Source organism: Ciconia boyciana, chromosome 14, assembly GCF_034638445.1.
Source record: "Ciconia boyciana chromosome 14, ASM3463844v1, whole genome shotgun sequence".
NCBI lineage: Eukaryota > Metazoa > Chordata > Aves > Ciconiiformes > Ciconiidae > Ciconia > Ciconia boyciana.
In genome coordinates, this window is record NC_132947.1 from 757,454 (window position 1) to 781,594 (window position 24,141).

Consider the following 24,141-nt stretch of genomic DNA (forward strand, 5'->3'; position numbering starts at 1 on the left):
CCAGGCAGCGCAGCACAGGGAGCGGGCAGCCTTTCCTTTGGGAGGAGAAGCGGCTTTTCCAAGGAAAAGCAGATGGTTTTTCCACCTGGCCCCGCAGCCAGGTGCGAGGAGCCCGGCGTGCTCCGCTGTCGCAGCCACGGGGCGTCCGGCGGACGTGGCCCCGAGGGGTCGGAGCGTCCTCTGCTCACAGGGCAGGAGGAGGGATGTGCTGGTGGAGCCAGATGCAGTCCCGGGCTCGGGGTCATTGCTCTCGGCACACGCCGAGCTGGAGGCTGTTACTGAGAAGTGCAGAGCGCCTGCAGAGGGGCCGGCCAGCCGATAACCAGCTTCTCTGGAAAGCCACGGGGGAAGGCATCCGACCCGCTTCTAAAGGGGGGTTGAGGAGGAATTTGTTATGTCACCATCTTTGTTCTTAGGCCGAGTCCGTGTTCTTATTTAAAAGAAAGGAGAAGCGCCAACCTCTTGCACGTCTCCTGGTTTATTTGGTCGCTGAGCTCGGCAGGGGTCAGGAGGGCTGGGGCAGGGTTTCCCTGCCGCTGCTCGGGCTGGGGCTTCCCTGGCAGCGCTCCCCGGGGACGGGGCAGCCCCTTCCCGCTGCCCCGGGGCGATGGGACCTGCGGGCGGGCAGCGGCAACGTGTGCAGGGGAGATGGATTCTCCAACTGTGTCAAGCCTTTCTGAGCCGGTGGCCCCGGGATGGCCACGGGGCTGGTCTCGGCCACCAGCAGGGCCCCGCGGCACGGGAGGGTGGGCTGCGGTGCGGCACGGGACGGACGCGTGTCCGCTGCCAGGGGAGCCGTGGGTCAGCATGGGATGTTTTGCAACCTGAACGGGTTGAACCTGGTGCAACCTGAATTCCAGTCTCCCAGTGTCACTTCCCAGCGTCACTTCCCAGCAGTTTGCTGGAAAGTCCCCAGCCCTCCTGCTCCCAGGGGGCCTGTTCCCCCGAGGCGCCTCTCCCCAGTAATCCTCGTTGCAGACAGGCCGCGACGCGGTTTGTGGGAAGAAACCAAGAGGGGTCTCCGCTCCCCGGCCATGGATTTGGTTTGTAGCGTGCTTGTGTTCCTCTGTGAGTGCAAGTGTCCGGATTTAAATGCCCGAAGCTGTGCGATTTCCCCAGGACTCGCACGCAAGTGATGCGCTTCCGCCATGCAGGGGGTCGCCTGTGCCCGTCTGTCCCGTCGGCAGTTTCCTGGGGGTGGGCGTCCGCTGGGCCCCCGGGTGAGCACCGGCATGCTCGTGTTTTCCAGCAGTCCCTCGGGATGGGGCACAGGTGGGATTTTGGAAAGGAGCCGGGCTGGCCTTGCCCTGGCCAGCTTCGACCAGACTGGAGTGACGTTCAGCCCTCGGAGTCTGACCCTTTGCCATTACCTTCCACCCTTCTTGTTTTCCTTTGGTACTGCCTGTTGCTTTGTTTTTTCATTCTTTTTTATGGCCACCCTGCAGCTCCCCAGGAGCACCAGCCACCTCGGCTTGATGACAGGCGAGACCCGAGTTTGCTCTGTCAGAGCAGGAGCTTGGAGATAACGAAGCTGTTTTGGGACGTCTCTGCTTGCTGCCACTTCCAAACCCCTCGTGAAGCCGAGGATGGTGCTGCATGGCTTTGTGTTGCTGTTCAGCTTCCTCTTGCATTAAGGGCTCCCTTTGTGTTTGCCTGCTGAAACCAGTCCCGTGCGTCTCGGTTGCCCCCACAGAGGACAAATCCAGGCACGACTGCCTTTGTGCTGTGGCACGAGCCAAGTCCCCATCCTGTGCTTCAAAACCCCCGGGGCTGTTTGCGGCCGAGCCCTAATGCCGGGGGGCTGCCGTAACAGGAATGGGCCTGCAGCAGCTCCGCGGGCACCAGAACTGCTGGGGGTCCTGTCTGGGGGGTTGTGTTGTCCCACTTGCGGTTGTCCCTGCGCCTTTGCCTTGCCACCCGTCGTCCATGCTTTCCTCCTTGCCTGGGACAAAGGCACGGCCGCGGCTCCGACCAGGAGCGTTGCAGCCCCACAGCCTCCGCTGTGGTTGATAACTCAGCGTCCCTCCTGCCTCACGGTCTGCAGGGCAGGGCTTGATGGGACCCTGGCAGCGAGGAGTAGGAGTAGGAGGAAGAGGAAGAGTGCAGTTGCCAGCCTCGGCTGGGTACCGGCTGCGCCGCTGGAGCAGGGCGCGAGGAGCCGCGGGGGGAAGGCTGCCCCCGAGAGCGGCCGTGGGGGAGAGGAGGGCTGTCCCCCCCCAGCTGGCATCCTTGCCTGACCCTCGGCCTGTCTCTGTCTCCAGGCTGGTTTTGTCATCTTCTACATCTAACATTTATTTATTTCCTTCGGAAAAAAGTATTTCTCCGGGTCTTGCAGGAGCTTCCCTCCAGGGGCTGGGCTGGCCGCGGTGCCCCGCGCCCTGGCACTGCCGGACCCCTGCCAGCCCGGCCCCGCCGGAAACCCCCGCCAGCCTGTGACAAATGATTTTGCCATTTTCATGGGTGGGAAAGAGACATTGATTAACTCCCGCACTTGCCTTTCTGCAAAGGTTATAGCTTAACTGGTCCGACTTGGAGTCATAAATCACGCGCTGAAGGATCGGCGGAGATAAGAAAATTTTTGCAGAATGTTGCAAAACCACTGTTTGGTAGGCGGTATCTAGCTGTGCCCACCCGGCTGTGGGGGCTGCAGGCAGCCGAGAGCACAGGGCTCCCCTGAGGAACCGATTCACCCTCCAGGGAGGGGCCAGAAATTCTCCCTTCTGTTATCAGTTAATCTCAGGATTTGCAAAATATCCTTTTTTTTTTTTTTTACTTTTGGAAAAAGAAAAACAACAGAAAAGCCATTGTTTGCGTTATTCAGGAGAATCTGAATTCCGTCTGTTTTGGCAGATGATTCTGTTTCTCCATGGGAAGGGCTATTCCCCCTGACCTAAAAACTAAAATTCCAAAGTCCCAACTTCTTCCTAGCCAAGGAAGGCAGTGGAGGAGGGAGAAAAGGGGCAGAGGAGAGCAGGCTGATGGCAGCACCTCCCGCCCCGGGATGCCAGCTGGTTCAGGCATCCCACCGCCTCGGGTGCTCCCGCACCGGGCGGGCTTGAGCGAAGGCAAACGCCAGCCGGCAGTGGCCCAGCTCAGAGGTCCCTGCCGGCCCGGGGACCCCCCTGTCCCCATCCCCCAGGGACCCGCCGCCGCTCCTGGCCAAGCGCTCAGAGCAGGCAGGGAACGGCGTCGCAGATGTGAAGCATTTATTATTCATGTCAGTAATTATTTCTTCCCTGATTCTCCCCAGCATTTTATTGAGGCATTAGGACGTTAATATAAGGAATCTCAAAACCACGCTGCAGACATCTCTATTACTGCTGCCGCACTGCTGCTGCTGCTGCTCAAAAATGGCAAATTAGAAAATGCCCCCAACTCGCTGGGTTTGCCCCGGCCCCGGCTCGATGCCGTCAAACCCTCGTCTCGACATGCAGCGAAAGAGGGGCTTGGTATGGCCCCAGGCATCCATCCTGCTGCGGGACTGGTGCCTCTCGGTCTTGTCTTGACTATTCTCTTTTCTCCCCAGCCTCCAGGCGTTTGCTTTGCCTGAGTTTATTTCTTAAACCCCACATCCAGGTCTTCCTGGATTTACCTGCGGCTCCTCGCAGCCCTTGGGGCAGCCTCTCCGCTCCCAGCCTGTCCTGGAGCTGGGACCCGGCCGTTGTGGTCAGGGCAAGCTCCGACTCCGCAGAACCCGGCAGCCCGCAGGGACGGAGGAGAGGGGGTGCTCCCCTGCACAGCCTGGGCCCAGGTGCCAAAATCTCTTCCGACAAGGTTGGGGGATGCTGGGAGGCAGAAACTGGCTTTGCTCCGTGCATGATGATGATGAAGAACAGCAGCACAGATTTGCGTGCCTTTCCAAGGGGCTCCCAGGGAACTGCCTATTTAAACACAGGTAAAATAAATGAAAAATGGTGAGCGCCTCTTTCGTGTCAATGTGGAAGCTAGAATAGACGTTGCTTGCCCCAGTTAAGTAAAGAGGCAACTTCCCAACATAGGGCCGCCAAGCCCAGGGCTCGGTCCCTGCCACTTCCACCCTTCCCGGGTTTGGGTCGTTTCAGCCTCTGGCCTCGTATCACCACTGGAGATGGCACGGGAGAACAGCAAAGCATAAAGCATCTTCTGGGGCACTGGAAGCGTTATTCCTATAAGCAAGCAAAGCATTTCAGAATCAATACGAAGTTTTACTCCTGGCCGCTAGAGAGATTTCATCTCCTGAATTATATGATGGGATAAACGAGATCCCAGTCCGGCTGCCACCCTATGCACCAGCAGCTATCTGTTCACAGCCGGGCTGAACGGCTCCCAGAATTAATTAGAATAATCAATCCTAAAAATGACAAAAGTATTGATTAGCATTTTTGTCTCTTCACAGCCTGGCAGTGCTGTGACTCCGGGAGCATTGCAGAGCGATAAAAAGCAGCCTCAGCTGTGGACAGGAGATGCTTATCCAGTGACAGTGCATGACAGCGAGGGGTTGATACGCAACAACGGCATCACCCAAACGCTTCCACACGATATCATTTCAGCAATAATATTCTCATCCCTCTTCCTTGCTCTTGTTCAATTTACACCGTGGTTCATTTTTAATACCTGTCTATGTCCTCCTTGCCTGGACACGGTAAGAAAGCAGGAGCGGCGGGGAGGGGATCCTCTGCACCCGCCGATGCCGGGTGGGCTGATGCAGGCGGCTGCCCAAGTTTTGGGCAGCTCGGGCCCAGCAGACCCCCCGGCTAGTCCAGCCGGCCCTGCCGGCCCTCGCCAGGCTTGGAGCTGCTGTGCCGTAGCGTGGGTCCCCGCAGAGGCATCCCAGCCCGGGAGCCGGCGTGCCTGCGGCGGCCATGGGGTGCGCAGTGCTCATCACCAGCGCGCAGTCTGCCTTTCCCAAGGGAGATGAGTAACGTGGACGGCGTGTCCAGCCCGGCAAGGCATCGGCACAAGCCCGGGGTGGGACGCATGTGCTGTGCTGGTCTCAGGAGGCTGAGCTCAGCCGCACGTGGCCGCACGCTGATAACGAGGAGTTCCAAAGCCACGGGCTTCTGTGAAACAACAGGCAAAAATCGGTGTCCAAAGAGGAATTTGGAAGACGTGCTGTTTCTTCGCTGCACTGCAGAGGCGAGCGCGTATCGGGATGATACAACAAAGCATCTGTCAGGGCAGAAAATTGAGTGAGGGAACTGTCAGGCCGGGCTTTAAATGCTTTTGGAGGTAGAAGAGATTTTTGGCTCCTGCAATGAGCTGGGCACATCCAGGCAGGCATGGCTTTCACCAGCCACGTGTGCGGGGACGGGGAGCAGGCACGCTTGGCTGGCCGGTGCGGGGACAGCCAGCCCTGGGTGGCTTGCAGGGACATCAGGGCAGGGGGAGGCATGTCCATCTGCTCCTCTGGATTTATGCGCTACATCACCTCTGCAGCAAGGGATTTCTGAAGCCCTTTAAACTCAGTGCAGGGCCAGACGGTTGCGCACGGGTAAATATCATGACATGAAGAGGTAGGAAAAGTGGCCTGGCTGGGGTGACCTCGGTGACATTCAGGATGCGGCGTTAGTTGGAGAACGGAGCAAAGCTGGCTGCGTTCACCCAGGATGGACCGTGCAGACCTCCCCCAGTGTCTCTCTATGATAATTACTTTTAAGCCCAGAGGAACAGGCTAGACCTCAGCCAGCGGGATTTCAGTGAAGCGGTGATAGAAGTGCTGCTAGGAAAATTAGTGTTTGTGCTGGGGAAGATGGAGTTTAAAAGAACTGAAAGAGCAGACAACGGGTAGGACTGGGAGCAGAAGCAACAGGCAGGAGGTCCCAGGACAGGCTGGGACCGGTCTTCGTTAACACTGCCATTAATGACCTGGGCAGGAGGAGCACGGTGCCGTGGGGGGCGGCCAGGACCGCAGCCTTCGGAGAGGAGCTCAGCAGGGCTTGGCTTGGGGATTTGGCAAAAACAAGGCTGAGGGGGGTATGAGTGATGCTCACAGACACTGGGATGGGCAAGTGCCCTTTGCTGACACGCAGCATCGCGCGGGGCCGTGAGCCATGACCGCGCCACGGCTGGGAAGAGGAGAGTGTTTTTCTGGAACAGCCTCTACGTGAGATATTGCTTTTTCTACCAAGTCTCTTGATTAGCTCATGATGCGGCTGCCTGGGGTGGCCGGACAGCCCGTTCCCTGCCTGCCTTCGCCCGCTCCCGAGTGCCCAAACAGACGGTGCGGCTCGGCGGGACGCGCCTGTGGGGACGGGATCCCCAGGGACCCCGGGCTGTTTCGGATGGCGATCGGCGAGCTCACGCCCAGCTCAGTCAGATCCCCAAGGCTTTGGGGCAGTCTGTTCCCAGTGAGTCGGAAGGCTGGGCAGGACGACACCACCCTTGCCCACGTACTGGGGAGGAGGTAGGACAGGAGTGAGAACCGGAGACGGCGGCACTTAACCCTTACAAAAGGGAGAGGGGCTCATTCTGCAAACGCCTGCAGCCTAGCAGAGGGGGCCAGCGGGGCAGGGCACAAGAGGGACGAGCCAGCAGCGCTTTGAGCAGGACCATCCTACCGGCAGCAAGATGCTGGTGGCGGGCAGCAGAGCCAGGCTGCGGCCACAGCTCGCGCAAGCGGCGCGGGAGGCTCTCGCGGTGGCACCGGCCGCCCGTTGGCGCTGGGCTGCGGCAGCGGCGGAGAGCCCAGGTGAGCAGCCCAGTGCCTGGCTCTCAGCAGGACACAGCTTTTTGTTCTGCTCCATGAGGACCACGCCGGGCGCTTCTCTTCAGGTTTATTAACGTTAATAACGTTAGTCCCACATTAACGAGTGCACACAAACAAAGTGCCTGTCCCTGTCACTTGGCCAGGGCTGCAGCAGCAGTGCAGGGGACGGTAAAATCGCCCGGCAGAGGGGGGAGCACAGCGGGGCTGGCAGGTAGAAACGCCTCGGCATGGGTTTGTGCTCCCATGGGACACTCCGAGCGTGGCTGCTGGCTGCAGGGAACCCTCGTTGCTGTCCTGAGGCAAACCTGGCGCTTGTAGGGATAAATGCACTTTATGTGAATATTGCTACACACCTAGTAGATTATTAACGAACCTTGTGAGGCTGGTGACGGGGTGGAACTGCTGTTCCACAGCGGGGTGAGCACTAAGTATGGGGAACTGAAGGACTCTGGGACCGAGGGTTGGGCAACAGGTCCCAGCGTCCCACCTCTGAGCACGGGACATCCCATCCAGTTGGTGATCAAGACTTCCACAACTGGACAGAAACAGCCCCAACTGGAAGGGACTGGTTTTACTTGGCATTTGCCTTAGCTGGACTCTCGGTGTGGTGGTTCTCCAGGTAAACAATCTGCGGGGGCTTTTCGGAGGGGCAAGGCGGTCTGGGACTCTGGAGGTCCCGGGGCAAAGCCAGGCTCGCTGTTGGGGCTTCTTCGGTGGAGTTCTGCGAGTCTGAGTCTTCAGAGGAGAAACTGCTCTGGCTGGAAACCTGGAAGTACTGGGTGGCTTCTGCCCACTTATCTGCAGGCGGACCGTGCGTGCCGGGGGCTGAGGCAGTCCCGTGGGGCACAGCGGTGGGACACAACAGATCAGCACCTGGAAAACGTGCCCGGGAAGGCAGGGTGAAGGGATGCCTCTGAACGGGCTGGCTGCGCTCCTGGGCGAGGTGTCCTGCAGCTCCCAGGCAGGCTCCGCTCTCGGGTTTTGGGAGGGAGGTGTCAGCAGAGACATGGCGGTGAAAGGCACGGTTGCTCTCTGGCCCCTGCCGGCAGCGGGGCTGCGGGGAGCTCGGCTCCGCACCCAGCGCGGGGCCAGGAACACTGCTGGCCCCGGGCTCTCCCGGCCCCCGGGCGCTGGGCTCTGGCTGCTCCGCCGCCCCCCGGCCCCCCGGCCCGGCTGGCTCAGGGCTGGCAGTTGCTTTGCAGACTGGGGCTTCCTTGCAAGGGGCTGCAGACCCCGAGCCAGGGTAGCCGGAGGCGTCTCCCTGCCCATCAGCTTGTGCTCCCCAGGCCTCCTGCAGCTCTGCCAGCATCTCCTCCAGGATCTGCCGGGTCTCCTGGTACCTGTGCTGTGCCTCTGTCCAGGCTGCCAGCCCTCGGCTGCTCTGCATCCTGCACACCTGAGCCTTCATCTCCTGCAGCTTCTCCAGGGCGAACTCCACTGACAGCTTCTGGAAGGAGCTCTGCAGGCACTGCAGCGCCTGGCCCTCCCCGCGCTTCACCCGGGCGGAGCACTGCCTGCAGTCCAGCTTCAGCCCCGTGATCTAGGAAAGAAGGCAGGAGCGGTTGCTTTCATGGCTGCCCAGCCAGCACTGGGTCCTGCGGGAGGAGAGCCCACGCACCCACCTTGCTGGAGAACTGGCCGAGCTCCCGCAGCAGCTCCCGCTCGGCCTGCCGCCGCTCCACCTGCCTGTAGAAGCTCATCAGCTTCGTCCGGAAAAGGGCTGCAGCCACCTGGAAGGGGTCTGCCTCGGGGAAAGCCGTGTCTCGGACCTCAGCCGCCTCCTGACACAGGGCCAGGCCGTGCCGGTACTGAGCCTGCAGGGACGGCAGGAAGGAACAAGCTCCGTGCTCGGGGAACGGCGCTGACCTGCTGCACTGGGACGTGCGTGCAGGGTGAGGCTCTCTGCAGGTCAGCACTCAGCATCGCTATCAAAGTTACACGGGAAACGTTTCTGGGCAAGCGAGAAGAAACAAAGAGAATGGGGATTCTCAAAATCTCTGCTCTGTCCTGGCTCGGCACAAAGTGCATCGTCCTGTCCTGAGTGGAGTCGCCTTGCTTCGCCCTCCCTGCGGTGCGTGTAACTAAAGGGCCTCCATATCTAGAGGGACGGGAGGAACAAACCCTTGCCACCACATTATTCGTTGTCTGCAGCCCAGCCCCGTGGGAGGAAGGGGGCTGCGAAGGACAGAGTGCAGGCGGGGTTCGGAACAGCAGCCCCAGCCCAAAGCGCAGCAAGGAGCAGCACAACTGTCCCCCTCACCAGAGCAGGGCTGCCCAAAGGACCCGGCAAAGCTGGGCTTGGAAACTGCAGCTTGACCCAGCCAGCATGGGGACACCCAGTTTTGCCCAGAAGCCTGGTTCCAAACCTGGGGGATTTGGGCTGATTGTATCAAACTTTGTAACAACGTTCGAACGTTTCTAATTTGGCATTTCCAGTTTCTGCCGAGCGCCAGGCAGGGGCCGGAGCCACCTAACAGCACTGCTGGCAGCGATAGCCTAGGGATGCATGTAGAGAAAAGTCCCCCCAAACATACAGTTGCCTGGACGAGGAACTCATCAAAGTGGTCGGCGGAGCCCTGGAAGCCATCGGGGCTCCACTCTTCGGCACCCATCTCCTGCAGCCGTGCCGCTGCCTCCCCGTCCAGCCAGCACCCCAGCTGCAAGAGAGAGCGGGGCTGGGGGTCAGGCGGGACCGGCCGCTGGCAGCAGCGCTTCCACGGCACCTCCCCTTCCTTCCCCGACCGGGGCACCCATCCCAGGCGTGGTTACGCACAGTCGCCCCATAATGAAAATCAAAGCTCAGGCAATCCTGTTATTCTCTGGGCTTCCTCCATCATCAAAACCCAAGGAAATGTGCCCAAAATGCTCAGCCGTGGGAACACCGCAGAGGACAACTTCAACTTGCTGCACCCAGAGCGGCACCCCAGGGACGCCCAACTCACCTTGCTGAACTCGGCCTCGAGCTCCCGGACCTTTCGGAGGAACTCCAGGCGCTCCAGGCAGCTGTTGGACTGGGACACCAGGTCGTGAAGCTCTTCCTCCAGCTGGCTGTACAGCCCCTCGGCCAGCTCCATGCTGGTCCTGGTGGTCAGGGAGGAGACGGCCGTCAGTGCCGGGCACTGCCGGGCAAGCTGCCGGCTCCTCCTGAAGACGCCAGCCGAGGCAGCTCTCCGGCAGGCAGGAGCCTCTGGATGGGGCAGCTCCCTGGATGCAGGCACCGGCATGGGGCCGCGTGGGCAGCCGGGAGCCGAGGGAGCGGACGGGTGACGACCCAGCACGTGTGGCTGGCGAGAGCCTGGCAGGTGCCCGGGTCAGGAGCCGACCAAGAGACCTCCCCACCCGCCTCGTGCATCCTCAGAGCCCACCCGGGACACGAGGGCACTCCCTGGGGCGCGCGGGGCAGCGGGCTCCAGGCCCTGCACGCCAGGCACGCTGCAGCAGAGCACCCTGGCCCTGCCGGTGTCCTGACGCCTCCCCGTCCCACGGAGCAAGATGGACGCCAGGGAACGCGGGACAGGAAAGCGTTGGCTGTCGGTGTGGCCCGGCCTAGCCAAGAGAAGGGAGCAGAAGGGAGCAGCGGGATTAGTGCTGCCTGCGTGCGGGGACCACCGGACATGTGTGGCATCGCCGGTCGTGTGTGGCATCGCCAGACGTGTGCGGCATCGCCGGACGAGCGCGGCGCGGCCGGACATGTGCGGCACCGCCGGGGCTTGGCCCCATCTAGTGGCTTTGCCTGAGACCAGCCCGGAGGGCTGGCCGCAGGCCTTGCTGCGCAGCCCCGGAGCCTGGTCCCGGGGCGGGAGACCCTCCCAGGGACCTGTGCACCTTCCCCAGCCGGGATGGTGGGCAACCCTGCAAAGGGCCGTCCGAGATGCGGGCGCCAGGCTTGGAGGGCGTTTGCAGGGCAGGAGGGAGCACGGTGCCAGCTCTGGGCCGTGCTGGAAAGAAGCCTGTGCTCACGGGGACCGGGCCGTCCCTGGGAAGGTGGCTCTGCCAGCCAGCGGAGGAGGCCGGGGGTCCCCGGCGTTGGCACCCCTCTCGTGGTGAAGCCGCCCCCTCCTACCTGACGTCGGCCGAAGCGCTGAGCCGGGCGGCCTCCCTGCGCAGCCTGGCCAGCGTGGCCCCCGCTTCGCGCTGCACGCGCACCAGCTGCGGGTCGCTCAGCACCCTCTGCATCAGCGCCTGGTGCCTCCCGATGCACGCGGCCGCGTCCTGCGGAGGGAGGGTCAGAGACGCGTCTCACCCGGGGCTCCCAGGCCAGCACAGGACGGGCACCCGGGGCTGCACCCCGAGGGACAAGCGAAGGGGACAGGGGACAGCCCCGTGGCCAGGAGCGGCCGGTCCGGGAGCGGTTGCGTTGGGTTTTGGGGAACCAGAGCGAAATGTCGCCGTGTGCTGGACTGCAGACGGGCTCTTTGGAAAGCCCTACAACCTGCCCGTTACCTGCGTCCCCGCCAGCGCGTCGGTGCTCCGCAGCTCCTGGATGCAGCTCTGCAGCAGCTCCGACGCCCGCCTGAGGCTGGCCATGAAGGGATGCAGTTTCTGCGGGTGGGACACACAGGGAGTCAGCGGCTGGGTGACAAGGAGGAGGAGGAGGAGGAGGAGAACGAGGAGGAGGAGGAGGAGGAAGAGCAGTGCCAGGCCAGAGCAGGGAATACCGCGGGGCACCGGGTTAAAGCCACGGAGGAAGGGAGCGTGGAGGTGGATGGGCAGTGCAGGCAGGAGCAGTCAGAAGCAGGCAGGAGTGGGGTTGCCCTCCTGCGCTCAGAGCTCTCCTTCTCCTTCCTCTCTCCTGGGCTTTCCCGCCGCTTTGCCGAGGACGCCTGTGAGACACGGAAGCCACGGTGGGGACGGAGGGGCACCGCGGGGAGGTGAGGCGATGGCTAACGGCGTGATAACAGACACCTGGAAGAATTGAACCCACTCGCCGTGGCAGTAGGGGAAGGCACCGTCCAGCTCCTGGGTCAGCTGGGAGCTGTCGACGTAGCGGCCCAGAGCCTTCAGCGACGCCAGGGTCTCCACCTGTGGGGCACGGGCCTTGTCAGCGCCCTGCGGGACCGCGCCAGGTCCCTCCCCAGAAACCTCCCCAGAAACATCCCCAGGGACAGCCTGGAGCAGGGGCCGTAGCCCCCTTCGGTCCCAAAGCCACCCGGCCCTGTTAACCCACGGGGCGCAGCGGCCCCGGGAGCGCTGCGTGCCGGCAGGGCTGAGCACGCCGTGCGGTGCGGCAGCTCCGCCTGGAGCATCTCCCGGCAGCTGTGCAGCGTTGAATGTCCGGGAGATCGCCGGGACTGCAATAATCTGGCACAACAGCCGAGCTAGGTGATTGAGCTCATTAATATTTCACATGATATTAATTAAACCGAGCAGCACTAAAAGAACAATAAACCCTTTCAAGTTTAGATTTATTACCTCCCTGCCTGTGTCCGGCCACTGGAGGTAACTGGGAAAGCGCTTGGCTGCCCTTGGGCAGCTCTCGCCCGTCTGCGCAGCCCAGCGAGCCCGAGGGCCTCCCCCTGCACCCGGCGCGGGGGGACCTGCCCAGCAAGGCGCTGCTCCGCCCGGGGTCCCCGAGCAGGGGAACTGGGGTCTCTGGGTGAGGGGACAGAGGGTCCCCCGAGGCGGGAAGCCCCTTTCACCCTGGCTCTGCTCTTCCCACAGGAGACAACGCAGGGACACGAGGAGGGGACGGGGACAGGGACAGGCTCACCTGCGCCCCGGGCAGCCTCTCGCGGTGGGCGACCAGCTCCTTCTCGGCCAGCAGCAGCACGGTGTGGATGCAGCCCGGTGAGATGCTCTGCGGGAGGCAGGGAAGAGTCACCACGGCAAACCCCGCAGCGAGCCCTCGGGTTACCCACGGTGATGCCGGGGCTCGGTTGCCCGAGTCAGCTGAGGCCGGTGAGCTCATTACAAAGGAAAAGGCTCCCGAGCCCGCTGGCGTGGGAGATGGCAACAGGTCGCTCAGGCCATAACTCCGTCCCCATCCGCCAGCTCCCTGGCAGCACGGACCCGTGGACAGAGCCCCGTGAGCAAACCCCTTCGCTCGCACCAGCGATGTGTCTCTGCGCAGGAAACATCGGGGTCAGCACGGGATTTATTGGACAGGCTGCAACCAAGCCCTGAGCAGGCAGAGGCCCAGAGCACTGCGTCGGGCAGGACCCCACGGCCCCCGGCACAGCACAGGGCACTCCCGCGGCACGGCCTCGGCACCGGCATGGAAACCCTGAGGGCCTGGAGGGCACTCTGCACCGCCACGTCCAGCGACCCGGCGTCCTGCAGGAGGAAACCGTCGCCGGTGGGGAGAGCAGCCCCGCAACGGGACGCCATCATCCCCGCAGACCTGTGCCCACCATCCCGCACTGCACCGCTGCACCGTGCCTCTGCCGGGTCCCCGGTACGGCCACGCCGGCAACGCCGCCGAGCTCGGGGGCTCCAAACCTTCCTCGGCTCGAAACCGGGGAGGAACCGGGTGCAGAGCACAGCAAGCGCGGCGCAGCCGGGGGCGAGGAGCACGGCCGGGGCCGGTTCCCAGCGCTGGGCTGTGGTTTAAGGAGCCCGAGATGAGCCCCGAGCGCAGCCTGCCGCCCCGCTTGGGAACGCTGGCCGTGCGGAGGCGGAGGAGCCGCAGCAGCCGAGGGGTTAAGCCGAGGCAGACACGGAGCAGAGCGTGGGGATGTGCCGGGCTCAGCAGCTCACTGGGGGAACGCAGCGGATGGGAGGAAGGACAAACATCTGAAGATGGACGGGGTGTTTTGGTTTGCACTCATCGCCGAGTTCGCCGAACTCAGAATTAGTCCGAGCGTTTTCTGGGAAGCGCTCCGCCGGGTTACGGCCCCCTCCCCTGCGCCGCTTCCAGACCGGGGCGAGGATGCCGGTTTCGTGCCCCACGTAAACTGGCGGTTCAGAGTTGGCTCTCCCAGCTTTGCAGGAGATGTCGGCCGCGCAGCCCCGGCTGGCGCAGGGGGCACAGAGGGAAGCCACCAGACAGCTCTCGTTAAATCCCAGCTGCCTTACAGGCAGCGTGGGGGCAACTACAGACACGGCGGCCAAAAGGAGCCCATTGGCGAGCGGGAAAGCCAGAGCCTTCTCCAGCTCCTGGGGGGGATTTCCCTGGGCAGGAGAGGCTCAGATACACCAGGCTGGGCCGGCGCCGGGGCACCGGGGGGCAAACGGCACCTTTCCTGCTGGAAATGGTGCTGCTGCGGGAGAGATGCGGGTTTCTGCGTGGTGCAGGGATGGGCCCAGCCTGGCCGGCCAGGGATCTGCCGCTCTGCAGCGGGACGTCTCTCCTCCTCCTCCTCCTCCTCCTCCTCCTCCTGCAGCGCGTGGTGTGTGCTACCTCTGCCAGCTGCCGCGCACCCAGGAGCCCCTCGCTCTGCCGCCGGCTGCAGCCCACGGCAAAGCCGGGCCCATCACCCGGGTCCGGGCTCCAGAGTTAAGGGCGGAGGGAGCCTGGCAGGACCCTGCCACAGGGATGAGCGTCCTCCCGGCAGCCGGGGCAGCAGCCGGGTCCTGCACCTCGGGCAGCTGCAGCTCGCTGTCGTCCCCGGGCTCCCGCGCTGGCACCGGGAAGTCAGGTGGGATTAGCTGAAGGTGGGCGTTAGTTCCAGGCAGCTGAAACTGGCCTGGGAGCCCATACGGGGCCAAAGCGGCCTCGGTTAACTCAGCCTCGTTAGCTAATACGCGCTTTAGCTCAAGCACTTTGCAGTCACGCTTTGGTTAATTCTTCTCGCCTTTTTCTCCGTGTCTCCACACAGAGGTCTCCTGCCCTCGGGCCTGGCAGGAGAAGCCACGGGCCTGGGCAGAGCAGGAGGAGAGCGAGTCCCTTCCCGGTGCCCTGGTCTGCGAGTGCATTCCCCTGCCAGGTTGCTGCACCCCTGCCGTCGGACCGCTGCTCTTCTCACACTTGGCCTAACTTTGCACCATTCCTAGCAGGGATGGGAGACCTTGCTCTGGAAAAGCCCCGCCGCAGGGCAAAGCCCGGCTCCCCGCGCTGCCTTGCTCCCGCGGGGCCCCGGCACAGCCGCCTGCTCCCAGGCGCCGAGTCCAGCCGGGCGCCCGCCACCTCCCTGCCCGGCACCGCTGAGCTGGGCTCCTGCGCTGTCCCGGCACGGAGGCGAGGAGCCGCCGTCCGTAACAGCCAAGGGGGACCCATCCAGCTCCTCGTGCTGCCGCGGGAGATGGGCCAGCACTGCCTGCCCTGCCTGCACTTGCCTTCGCCAGAGCCCGCTGCCCAGAGTCACCCTCACACAGCCCGGCAGAGCCCAAACCAGCTCTTTTGAAGCCGAACTTAACTCTTACTGGCCCAGCTCACGTGGCACTGATGAAAAAGCAAAAGAGAACAGAAAGAGAAGCCAGGGCCCCTGACACTGGGGCTGCCGGGGCTCCGCTCGGGGAGGACCCCACGGCCCCCGGGACAGCACAGGACACTCCCGCGGCACGGCCTCGGCACCGGCACGGAAACCCTGCCAGGATGAATCGACTGTCGCTGCGAAGCCAATTTCCAGGTGAGCTCAGCTAGTGGGATGCTGAAGCGGCTGGGGACATGCCGTGGTGCTGGGCGTTAGCGGGGCCAAGGACGAGGACAGATCCTGCGGGGCTGGGGAGGGACCTTTGTTCCCAAACTGCCGGTGCCTCACGGCTGGCGTTCGAGGAGCTGGAGAGATGCAAGCGCCGGGTGGGAGCTCGGTTTGGGGCGCTGGGGGAAACGGGCCCTCTGTGCCCTGTTGGGTGACGGTCTGCACCGCTGCAGATGTGCTCAGAAATGAGATTTATCAGCAACTTTGGGAACAAAGTGGCAGTTGTTTAAGCGCTGCAGGACCTACAGGGAGTCAGGAGCCAGGACTGGCCACTGGGGAGGAAGCAGCAAGAGAGCCGTGGGTTTTCTAGATCAGCGCATTGCGATGCGGCCGCAGGCAGATGAGAGCTGCCTCGGTAAATCCGCACCGCGATGCCTACGGGTAAAATCTACGAGCAAGATAAAAACTGTGGCCTCGGGCATGGCAGCGCCGGGGGCTGCCAGAGAAGCTGCTGCCAGGCGGGGGATCACACCGCACGGCGGGTGCAGGGGAGGCTCTTGGGGACCCTTGGAGGGCGGCAGCGCTTGCTCCCAGGCAGGGACCCCCCCCGGCACGTCCGTGGCACAGGCACGCGGAGCCCGGCGTACCTGGACAGAGCGGAGGGCCGAGAACAGGGCAGGAGCGGGCGGCTGCTTCCTGGCATCCACCACGACGGTGAGCCCACCGTCCTTCGCTTCTTGCCTAGCAAGGGGAAATAAAGCAGGAGGCAGATCGCACTGGTTAGAAGAGGCACGTGAAGTGGGGGTCCCTCCCCTCTGCGAGGACCCGCTTGAAGTCCCCTCCCGCGGCTCCGCACCCCCGGGCAGCAGGGTGAGGGCAGGCAGGAACCGGCAGATGCAGGCAGCGGCCTCGTCCCCATGGGACGCCCCAGCCGAGGGACGTGCCGGACCTTCAGTAACGCGTGCCTTCGGCACAGGTCCTCAGGGCTGGCTGCAGGGGGGGACAGCGGACACGGTGGGGACCGCGCAGGATGTGCGGGATGCTGGGCATCCACCCTGGCTTGGCCCGGGGACTGCCTGGGACCCCCGAGCTGGGAAGCAGCCGGGGGGTCCCTGGCAGGTCCTGTGGCCCTTACCTGGGGAGGGAGCAGAGGTAGAGGACAAGCCTCGCCAGCTCGGTGGCCGAGCACCACGCGGCTTCCCAAGCGCTGCCGCTGGTGGTCACCTGGAGGAGGGCCCTGCCCAGCCTGTCTGAGCTCCCTGCGGGGAAAGGGGCGAGTGACCCCTCCAGCAGCCACCCGCCGGCGGCAAACTCCAGCCCTGAGCAAGTCCCCAGAGCGGCCGGGGCTCCCATTGGCCTCGCCGCTGCTCGCCAAGCAGGAACGGCTGCCGAGGGGTGCGGGAGCGGGCTCTGCCCCGGCCCGGCTCGGGGGCTCAGCCTGGGTTAACACTGTGCAGCTGCGGTGGCACAGCAGCCGCCGCAGGGCCACCCCGGTGCAGCCTCTCCCGGCCCCTCCGGAGGGGCAGCGCCAGCCCGCGAGGGCTCTCGGCACGAACGCCGGCCCTGGAAATGCCAGGGCAGAGCTGCTGGGGACGTTTTTCCTGAAAAAAAGATGGGGTTTGTCACTGTTTTTCAGCTCTCGGGTGAAGGAGGAAGCCAAATGTTTAGTGTTTGGCAGCTAAAAGCTGAACAGCTTCATTGGTGAGGAATGGTGTGGGAGGGCTCGGTGCAGCTGGGAACCGGGGCAGCTGCTCAGAGCAGACTGCTTGTTTTTATGTTTTTAATTTTTTTGTCCAGCCGAAAGGAAATTTTCAGCTTGGGGGCTTTCTGGCCTCCAGCAAAGCCCTGAAACCTTCCTCCAGAAAACCCTCTCCAGCACCACGGCGTTTCCCCTCTGGAGGCCTCTCCCGACATCCCCCCAAGGGTCTCGCGGTGCCGGCGGTACCTGGCAGGCACACGATGCCCGAGTGCAGCAGCCCGGCGTGCAGGTCCTGCCAGGCCGGCGGCTCCTGGCCAGGGGTGCCGGTGCCGGGCACGGAGGGACCGTTCTTGCAGCCAGTGCTTTCCAGGGACCGTTCCTGCGTGGGGGCAGCGGCCGCTGCACCTGCACCTGCCCGTGGGGACAGAGGAGAGAGGAGCTGGCGACGCGCAACGAGGCAGAGAAATGCAAAAGCCCCTGCAGAGCCGCAGCCCCACTCGGACGGTACCTTTCCCGGCTGACTTGGCTCTGCCCATCCTGGGCGAGTAGATGGCAGACATCTTCTTCCAGGCCCCTTCGTGCTGGCTGGTGGGCCTTTCGTCCCCGGGGGCCGCCCCGAGCCGTGGGCCCTTCAGGAAGGAGAACTTGTGGCTGGAGCCCATGGGGAGCCGGGGGCTACCCTGCCGCGCCAATGCCTCCGCCTGCACCCCGGGACTCGCTCGGCGGGGACGGCGGGTGAGGAGCACGGGGCTGCCAGCCCCCCTCCCGTGCTGTGTGGGGGTCTCACGGGGGGTGGCGGGGGGCGGCTCGGGGCTGGGGCCGTCCGGCTCCTCCAGGATGGCTGCCATCAGCCCGGGGCCGAAGCTCACCGGGTTCTGCAGCGCGGCCAGGTAGGAGTCGCGGTGGCGGCACCGTGGGCCGTGTGGCCCCGGCTCCTGGCTCAGCTTCCTCGCCAGGCACGGGGTGCAGGGATCCTCCTCCAAGCTCGGCGACCCCCCGCAGGGCCAGGCGTCTGTCCCCGGCCCCCCGTTCGCCCAGGGGAGCGTCGCCTCGGCCCTGGCCCCCATCGGCCCCCTTGGGCAGGCAGGCGGCAGGGACCTGGCCAGGAGGTCCAGCTGCTCCTGGGAGAGCTCCAGCAGCTCCACGTACTCCCCCTCCAGGTTCTGGCTGACGATCTCACAGGCGCTGGGCACGGCCAGCGTGGCCGGCTTCTTCCGCAGCCCAGCCTGGTCCACCTTGATCAGTCCCGGGTATCTTCCCTGGCTCGACTTCCGAGAGGTGACCTTGCAGCCCGGGACGGTGCCCGCAACGTTGCCGTAAGGCACCGGGGCATCCGCTGCGCCACGGGGCACGGGCGCGCTGGGTGCTGCCGGCTCGGCTGCAGGTTCAGGAGTGGGCGTGCCATCAGCTCCAGCCTTGGGCTTGTCGATGAACTCCGGTGTGGCGATCTTGCTCCACGGCAGCGGGGAGATGCCGTTCTCAGTGGCCACCAGGCAGGTGTGCAGGGGGGCTCTGGCCCGGTCGCCGTTGATCTCCTCCAGCCACTCGTTGGTGAAGAGCAGCGCGTAGGCAGCCTCGGGGACGGGCGTCTCCTCCACCGTGCGCAGGTCAGGGGAGAGGTGCTTGACGGTGATGCGTGCCGAGTGCTCCTCGCAGGGTTCCGCTTGCAGGTAGAAGTCCCCAGGGCGCAGCAGGAGGGGGTTGAGTGGCGCGAGGTGGACAACCACTTTCTCGTGAAGACACAAGGGCCAGCCTTCATGGAGAAAGATGCAGTTAAAGTAGGGAGCCTGGGAGGGAGGAAGAACACAGAGCATGAGTGAGAGCCCCTGCTAGCTCCCTACCCTCCCGGCCAGCCCCGTGCGTTCTTGCTGCCCGGCTCTGCGCTTCCTACAATGGGGGCTGAAGAGCCTGGTGACCTGGTGGGATGTCCCTGAGCTGAGCCGCAGCAGGGTCCTGCAAGCCCACCCCGAGCCCGCAGCCATTCCTGGTGCTCCCCACGTACTAACAGAGGGGAAACCCCCACTGGAGCCTCTCCAGGGGCGAGACAAGGTGACCCGGGAGTCCTCCTGCCCTTATCACGGGGACCACATGTGCCAGGCTCTGTGCCGGAGCCATGCTGGGGAGCTGGGCACACCCTGGTCCTCTCTGCGGGAGGGGATGGGAACAGGGAGGGGGACGTGCAGAGAGGGAGCCTGCAGCCGGGCACAGGGCATGGCCGTGCAGGGAGTCACGCTATGGGGCAAACCCCCATGGCCGGGAGCGGGGCACAGGGCACCGCGGCACGGGGACGCGTGGGCTTACGCAGGCTGCCTGCCGCACGTGCTCGAAGAGGCGCTTGGCCGGGATGAGGAACTGGAGCAGGCAGCAGAGCCCGTCTCCCCGGTAGCTGGTCTCCAGCAGCCGAAACACCTGGCCCAGGACCGTGGGGGCCGTGGCTTCGAACGGGGGGTAGAGGGCCTGGAGGGCACTCTGCACCGCCGCGTCCAGCGACCCGGCGTCCTGCAGGAGGAAAACGTCGCCGGTGGGGAGAGCGGCCCCGCAACGGGACGCCGTCATCCCCGCAGACCTGTGCCCACCATCCCGCACTGCACCGCTGCACCGTGCCTCTGCCGGGTCCCCGGTACGGCCACGCCGGCAACGCCGCCGAGCTCGGGGGCTCCAAACCTTCCTCGGCTCGAAACCGGGGAGGAACCGGGTGCAGAGCACAGCAAGCGCGGCGCAGCCGGGGGCGAGGAGCACGGCCGGGGCCGGTTCCCAGCGCTGGGCTGTGGTTTAAGGAGCCCGAGATGAGCCCCGAGCGCAGCCTGCCGCCCCGCTTGGGAACGCTGGCCGTGCGGAGGCGGAGGAGCCGCAGCAGCCGAGGGGTTAAGCCGAGGCAGACACGGAGCGGAGCGTGGGGATGTGCCGGGCTCAGCAGCTCACTGGGGGAACGCAGCGGATGGGAGGAAGGACAAACATCTGAAGATGGACGGGGTGTTTTGGTTTGCACTCATCGCCGAGTTCGCCGAACTCAGAATTAGTCCGAGCGTTTTCTGGGAAGCGCTCCGCCGGGTTACGGCCCCCTCCCCTGCGCCGCTTCCAGACCGGGGCGAGGATGCCGGTTTCGTGCCCCATGTAAACTGGCGGTTCAGAGTTGGCTCTCCCAGCTTTGCAGGAGATGTCGGCCGCTCCCAGGCGCCGAGTCCAGCCGGGCGCCCGCCACCTCCCTGCCCGGCACCGCTGAGCTGGGCTCCTGCGCTGTCCCGGCACGGAGGCGAGGAGCCACCGTCCGTAACAGCCAAGGGGGACCCGTCCAGCTCCTCGTGCTGCCGCGGGAGATGGGCCAGCACTGCCTGCCCTGCCTGCACTTGCCTTCGCCAGAGCCCGCTGCCCAGAGTCACCCTCACACAGCCCAGCAGAGCCCAAACCAGCTCTTTTGAAGCCGAACTTAACTCTTACTGGCCCAGCTCACGTGGCACTGATGAAAAAGCAAAAGAGAACAGAAAGAGAAGCCAGGGCCCCTGACACTGGGGCTGCCGGGGCTCTGCTCCAGGCAGGCTGCGTCACGGGGCGACGAGCGGCCCCAAACCCGGCCATTCCCTGGCTCAGCCGCGCTGCTGGCAGGGCTGTGCGGGGCGGGGGGCGCAGACCGTGGCCGACAGGGCCAAGACGCACGCTTCCAGCAGCCCCATCCCACACGCACCGTCTCTCGTGACACCGTCCCCCCAAACCCCAGAGCAGCCTCCCCTGGCCGTGGCACAGGCAGCCGGCTCTCCGGCCTTGCCCAGTCCCGCACCGTGGCGGCTGGGGAGAAACGCCTGGAGTTTGGGTAAACCGGCGGGGATGAACTCAGGGTGTCTGGGGGAGAGGAGAGCCCTGCTGCAGGGGGAAAAAGGAGAATCTTCCAAATCGCCACCAAAACCCCACAGCAAAGGGATGTGCCAGAGGCCGGCCGGCCGGACTGAACAAAGCCGCTCCCCTGCCAATGGCACAAAAACACCCCGGACTTCATCCAGCAGCGGGGACTGCGTGAGCCGACCTCGGGACAGAACTACGGACTGATGGAGGCACCGGACGCAGCCTGCGTTGTGCTGGGGAATATTTTGGCCGGGAATGACTAAAAATGTTTTCATTGAGTGTCACAAAGCACTTCATCACTGGGGGAGGATTCTGGGGTAACCACGGTGCAGCAGCTCTGTGTTCGTGGGAGAAGCTGAGGCCAGGCCGGCCGGGGAGCCGTTAGAAAGCCAAAAGCAACCAATTAGCCCCCGTCCCTCCGCCAGCTGCGAGGGAGCGCAGAACCGAAACAAAAGGCATTAGGGAGCATAAGGAGATTTACATTTCCAAAGCTATTTCCATTTTAATAAGCCAAAGTGCTGTTAAATAGAGATTGATATTTCTCCCCAAATACCCATATTTTTTAAAGTGGTTTACACCAGCAAGACGAGCTGGGCTTTGGTGTTTTGGTGCTGTAAGTTGTTTAACTTGTACCCAAACCACAGGGTGACTCAGCTCCGTCTCCTTTCTCCCTCCTGCTCTGGAAGGAGCGAGGTTTGAGTGCCGGGACCAGCCCTGAATAACAATTCCTCTCCGTCTCCTGCAGCTCTCGCTGTCAGCAACTTTGGCAGGGCACGATGCGAACGCTAATGAACAGCCCCAGCCCGGCGGAGCGCAAGGCCAGCGCTCAGGACAGCATCGCCCGGGAGCCCGGGGCAACGGCACGTGCCGGCTGCGGTGACAAACAAGATGGCCAGCCCAGGGACAGATCCGCCGAGCGTCCCGTACCTGCATGCCAGGCACGGTTCACACAGCAGCACCCACCTGCTGCACCCCATCCCCTGCCAAACTTTGCAGAGAAGTTGAAGCATCGTGGGCTGCTGCCCGGCACGCGCCTGCCCCAGCGGCCGATGGCCACCTCCGCCTTCACACCGACCTCCACCTTCACACCTGATGTCCACCTTCGCGCCCGACCTCCGCCTTCATACCCGACCTCCGCCTTCACACCCGACCTCCGCCTTCACGCCTGACCTCTGCCTTTGCGCCCGACCTCCGCCTTCACGCCCGACCTCCACCTTCACGCCCGACCTCCGCCTTCACGCTCGACCTCCGCCTTCACGCCCGACCTCCACCTTCACGCCCGACCTCCGCCTTCACGCCCGACCTCCGCCTTCACGCCCGACCTCCACCTTCACGCCCGACCTCCGCCTTCACGCCCGACCTCCGCCTTCACGCCCGACCTCCGCCTTCACGCTCGACCTCCGCCTTCATACCCGACCTCCACCTTCACGCCCGACCTCCACCTTCACGCTCGACCTCCGCCTTCACGCTCGACCTCCGCCTTCACGCTCGACCTCCGCCTTCACACCCGACCTCCACCTTCACGCCCGACCTCCGCCTTCACGCTCGACCTCCGCCTTCACGCTCGACCTCCGCCTTCACACCCGACCTCCACCTTCACGCCCGACCTCCGCCTTCACGCTCGACCTCCGCCTTCACGCCCGACCTCCACCTTCACACCCGACCTCCACCTTCACGCCCGACCTCCTCCTTCACACCCGACCTCCACCTTCACGCCCGACCTCCGCCTTCGCGCCCGACCTCCACCTTCACGCCCGACCTCCGCCTTCGCGCCCGACCTCCGCCTTCGCGCCCGGTGCCCGCCCCGCTCGGGAGGGCCGGGGGCCCGCAGGTGCTCGCGGGGGCCGGCAGCGCGCGGGGGGCCAGCAGAAAGGACGGGAAAGCGGACGGCGTTACCATGGTCGCTGGGCGGTGGCGGAGGGGCCGGGGGCCCGCCGCCCCGGCTGTCCCGGCCCTCTTCCGTCCCGGGGCCCGAGCGCGGCCCCGCCGCCCCGGCTCCGCCGCGCCGCTCCTCGGGCGGCTCCTCCCGGGCCGCCGGCGCCTCCCCGGGCTGCGGGCGGGGGCGGGCGGCCCCGGCCCCACCGGCCCCGGCCCGGCTCCCTCCGCCCGCCGCGCCTCTGCCGGGGGAAGAAAAGAGGAAAGAAGGGAAAGAAAGAAAAGGCGAAGAAGGAGCGAGCGCGGCGGGGCGGGCCGGGGGAGGGGGCTGCCGGGGGGCGGCTCGGGGAGCGCCCGGCTCCGCTCCCGCGGCCGCGGGCACCGCCGGGCCGGGGCCTGTGCCCGCCGGGGCGGGGGCGGGGGGGCCGGGGTCCCGGGGGGGAGCGGCGGCTCCTCCGGGGGGCTCCCCCCGTGCCCCCGCCGGGTGCCCCCGAGGCGGCGGGGGCGGGCGCGGCGCCGGCCCCCCGGGGGGGACGTGTGGGGGGGTGAGTGGGTGTGCGGAAGATCCCCGGAGAAAAAAAAGCCCCGCGGGGGGTCCGGGGGCGGCAGGAGGGCGGCAGCCCCCGGCGGGTCCTGCCCCGGCCCCCGCGGCACGGTGCCGGGCAGGGGGCTCCGCCGCCCCCCGGAGCAGCTCCGGGCAGCTCCCGCCCCCGGCTCGGGGGACGCTCCACGGCGCCGGGAAGAGGCCAGGCTGGGTGTGCGTGGGCCGCAGAGCAGAAGGAAAGCGTCTCTTACAGTTCGTGGGGATGTTTCAACAACTGCGAGTGCCTACTTGAAGGCAGAATTGGGTGATTTAGCAACCCGAAGTCGTACAAAACCAATCGGCGTAAGAGCCAAAGCCCCAGATTTGGTACGTCCCAACACAAACCACGGCTGCTCGGCACGGCTCTTCGATCCCCAGGCACGGCATCCAGCGCTCTCGGACCCTCTGCTCCCTGCTCAGGCTGGAGCCATTCCCCCTGCCGTGTTTGCGGGCATGGGCTCAGGGATGGGAGCAGGGCTGGGACGGGTCCAGGAGCAGGGACGGGTCCAGGAGCAGGGATGGGTGGGATGGCCGCAGCGTGGGCTGCAAGCCGCCGGGGCAGTCTCGGTAACGAACATTTGTCCAGGGATTAGCGGGCGGCCAAAGGACACGCTGTGAAAACAAGCCGAGACGGGAGGAGGTACAGCTGGGTTGCTGGCTTGTTTGGAGGGAGGACAGCGCCAGGGAGGACTTTGCACTTGCTTCCCATTTCCTTGGGAGCTAGCGAGAGCCCTTTTGTTGCCAGTACAGATCACGAGTGCTGCAAGGGCTCAGGCGCCGGCGGCCGTGCCGAGTGGGCCGAGGCTTGGCTGTGGGGAGCAGGGCTGGAGCGCCCGGCTGCAGCCCACCACGCGGCTCCAGGCCCGCAGGCACTGCCACAGCTCTGTGCGGGACTGGCCCTCGGCTCAAACCCGGTCCGAGCCGTCTGTGCGGGATCCCTAAC

General features: G+C 64.8%; 2 protein-coding genes across 2 annotated transcripts; one reads left to right on the forward strand and one right to left on the reverse strand.

The window, feature by feature from the left end:
- Nucleotides 1-7,256: 7,256 nt before the first annotated feature.
- Nucleotides 7,257-20,017, reverse strand: KIAA1755 (KIAA1755 ortholog). Its single transcript, XM_072879503.1, has 14 exons — nucleotides 19,826-20,017; nucleotides 19,205-19,402; nucleotides 17,412-18,690; nucleotides 17,150-17,314; nucleotides 16,340-16,463; nucleotides 15,852-15,945; nucleotides 12,396-12,482; nucleotides 11,591-11,707; nucleotides 11,129-11,227; nucleotides 10,749-10,897; nucleotides 9,628-9,766; nucleotides 9,220-9,342; nucleotides 8,308-8,499; nucleotides 7,257-8,225 (listed from the first exon to the last, which is right to left on the reverse strand). The coding sequence occupies exons 1-14, from the start codon at nucleotides 20,015-20,017 to the stop codon at nucleotides 7,257-7,259; spliced, it is 3,927 nt and encodes a 1,308-aa protein (XP_072735604.1).
- Nucleotides 13,047-24,140, forward strand: LOC140659637 (uncharacterized). Its single transcript, XM_072879505.1, has 4 exons — nucleotides 13,047-14,262; nucleotides 14,443-15,192; nucleotides 21,486-22,640; nucleotides 23,944-24,140. The coding sequence occupies exons 3-4, from the start codon at nucleotides 21,833-21,835 to the stop codon at nucleotides 24,138-24,140; spliced, it is 1,005 nt and encodes a 334-aa protein (XP_072735606.1). The 5' UTR covers nucleotides 13,047-14,262; nucleotides 14,443-15,192; nucleotides 21,486-21,832.
- The last annotated feature ends 1 nt before the right edge of the window (nucleotide 24,141 follows it).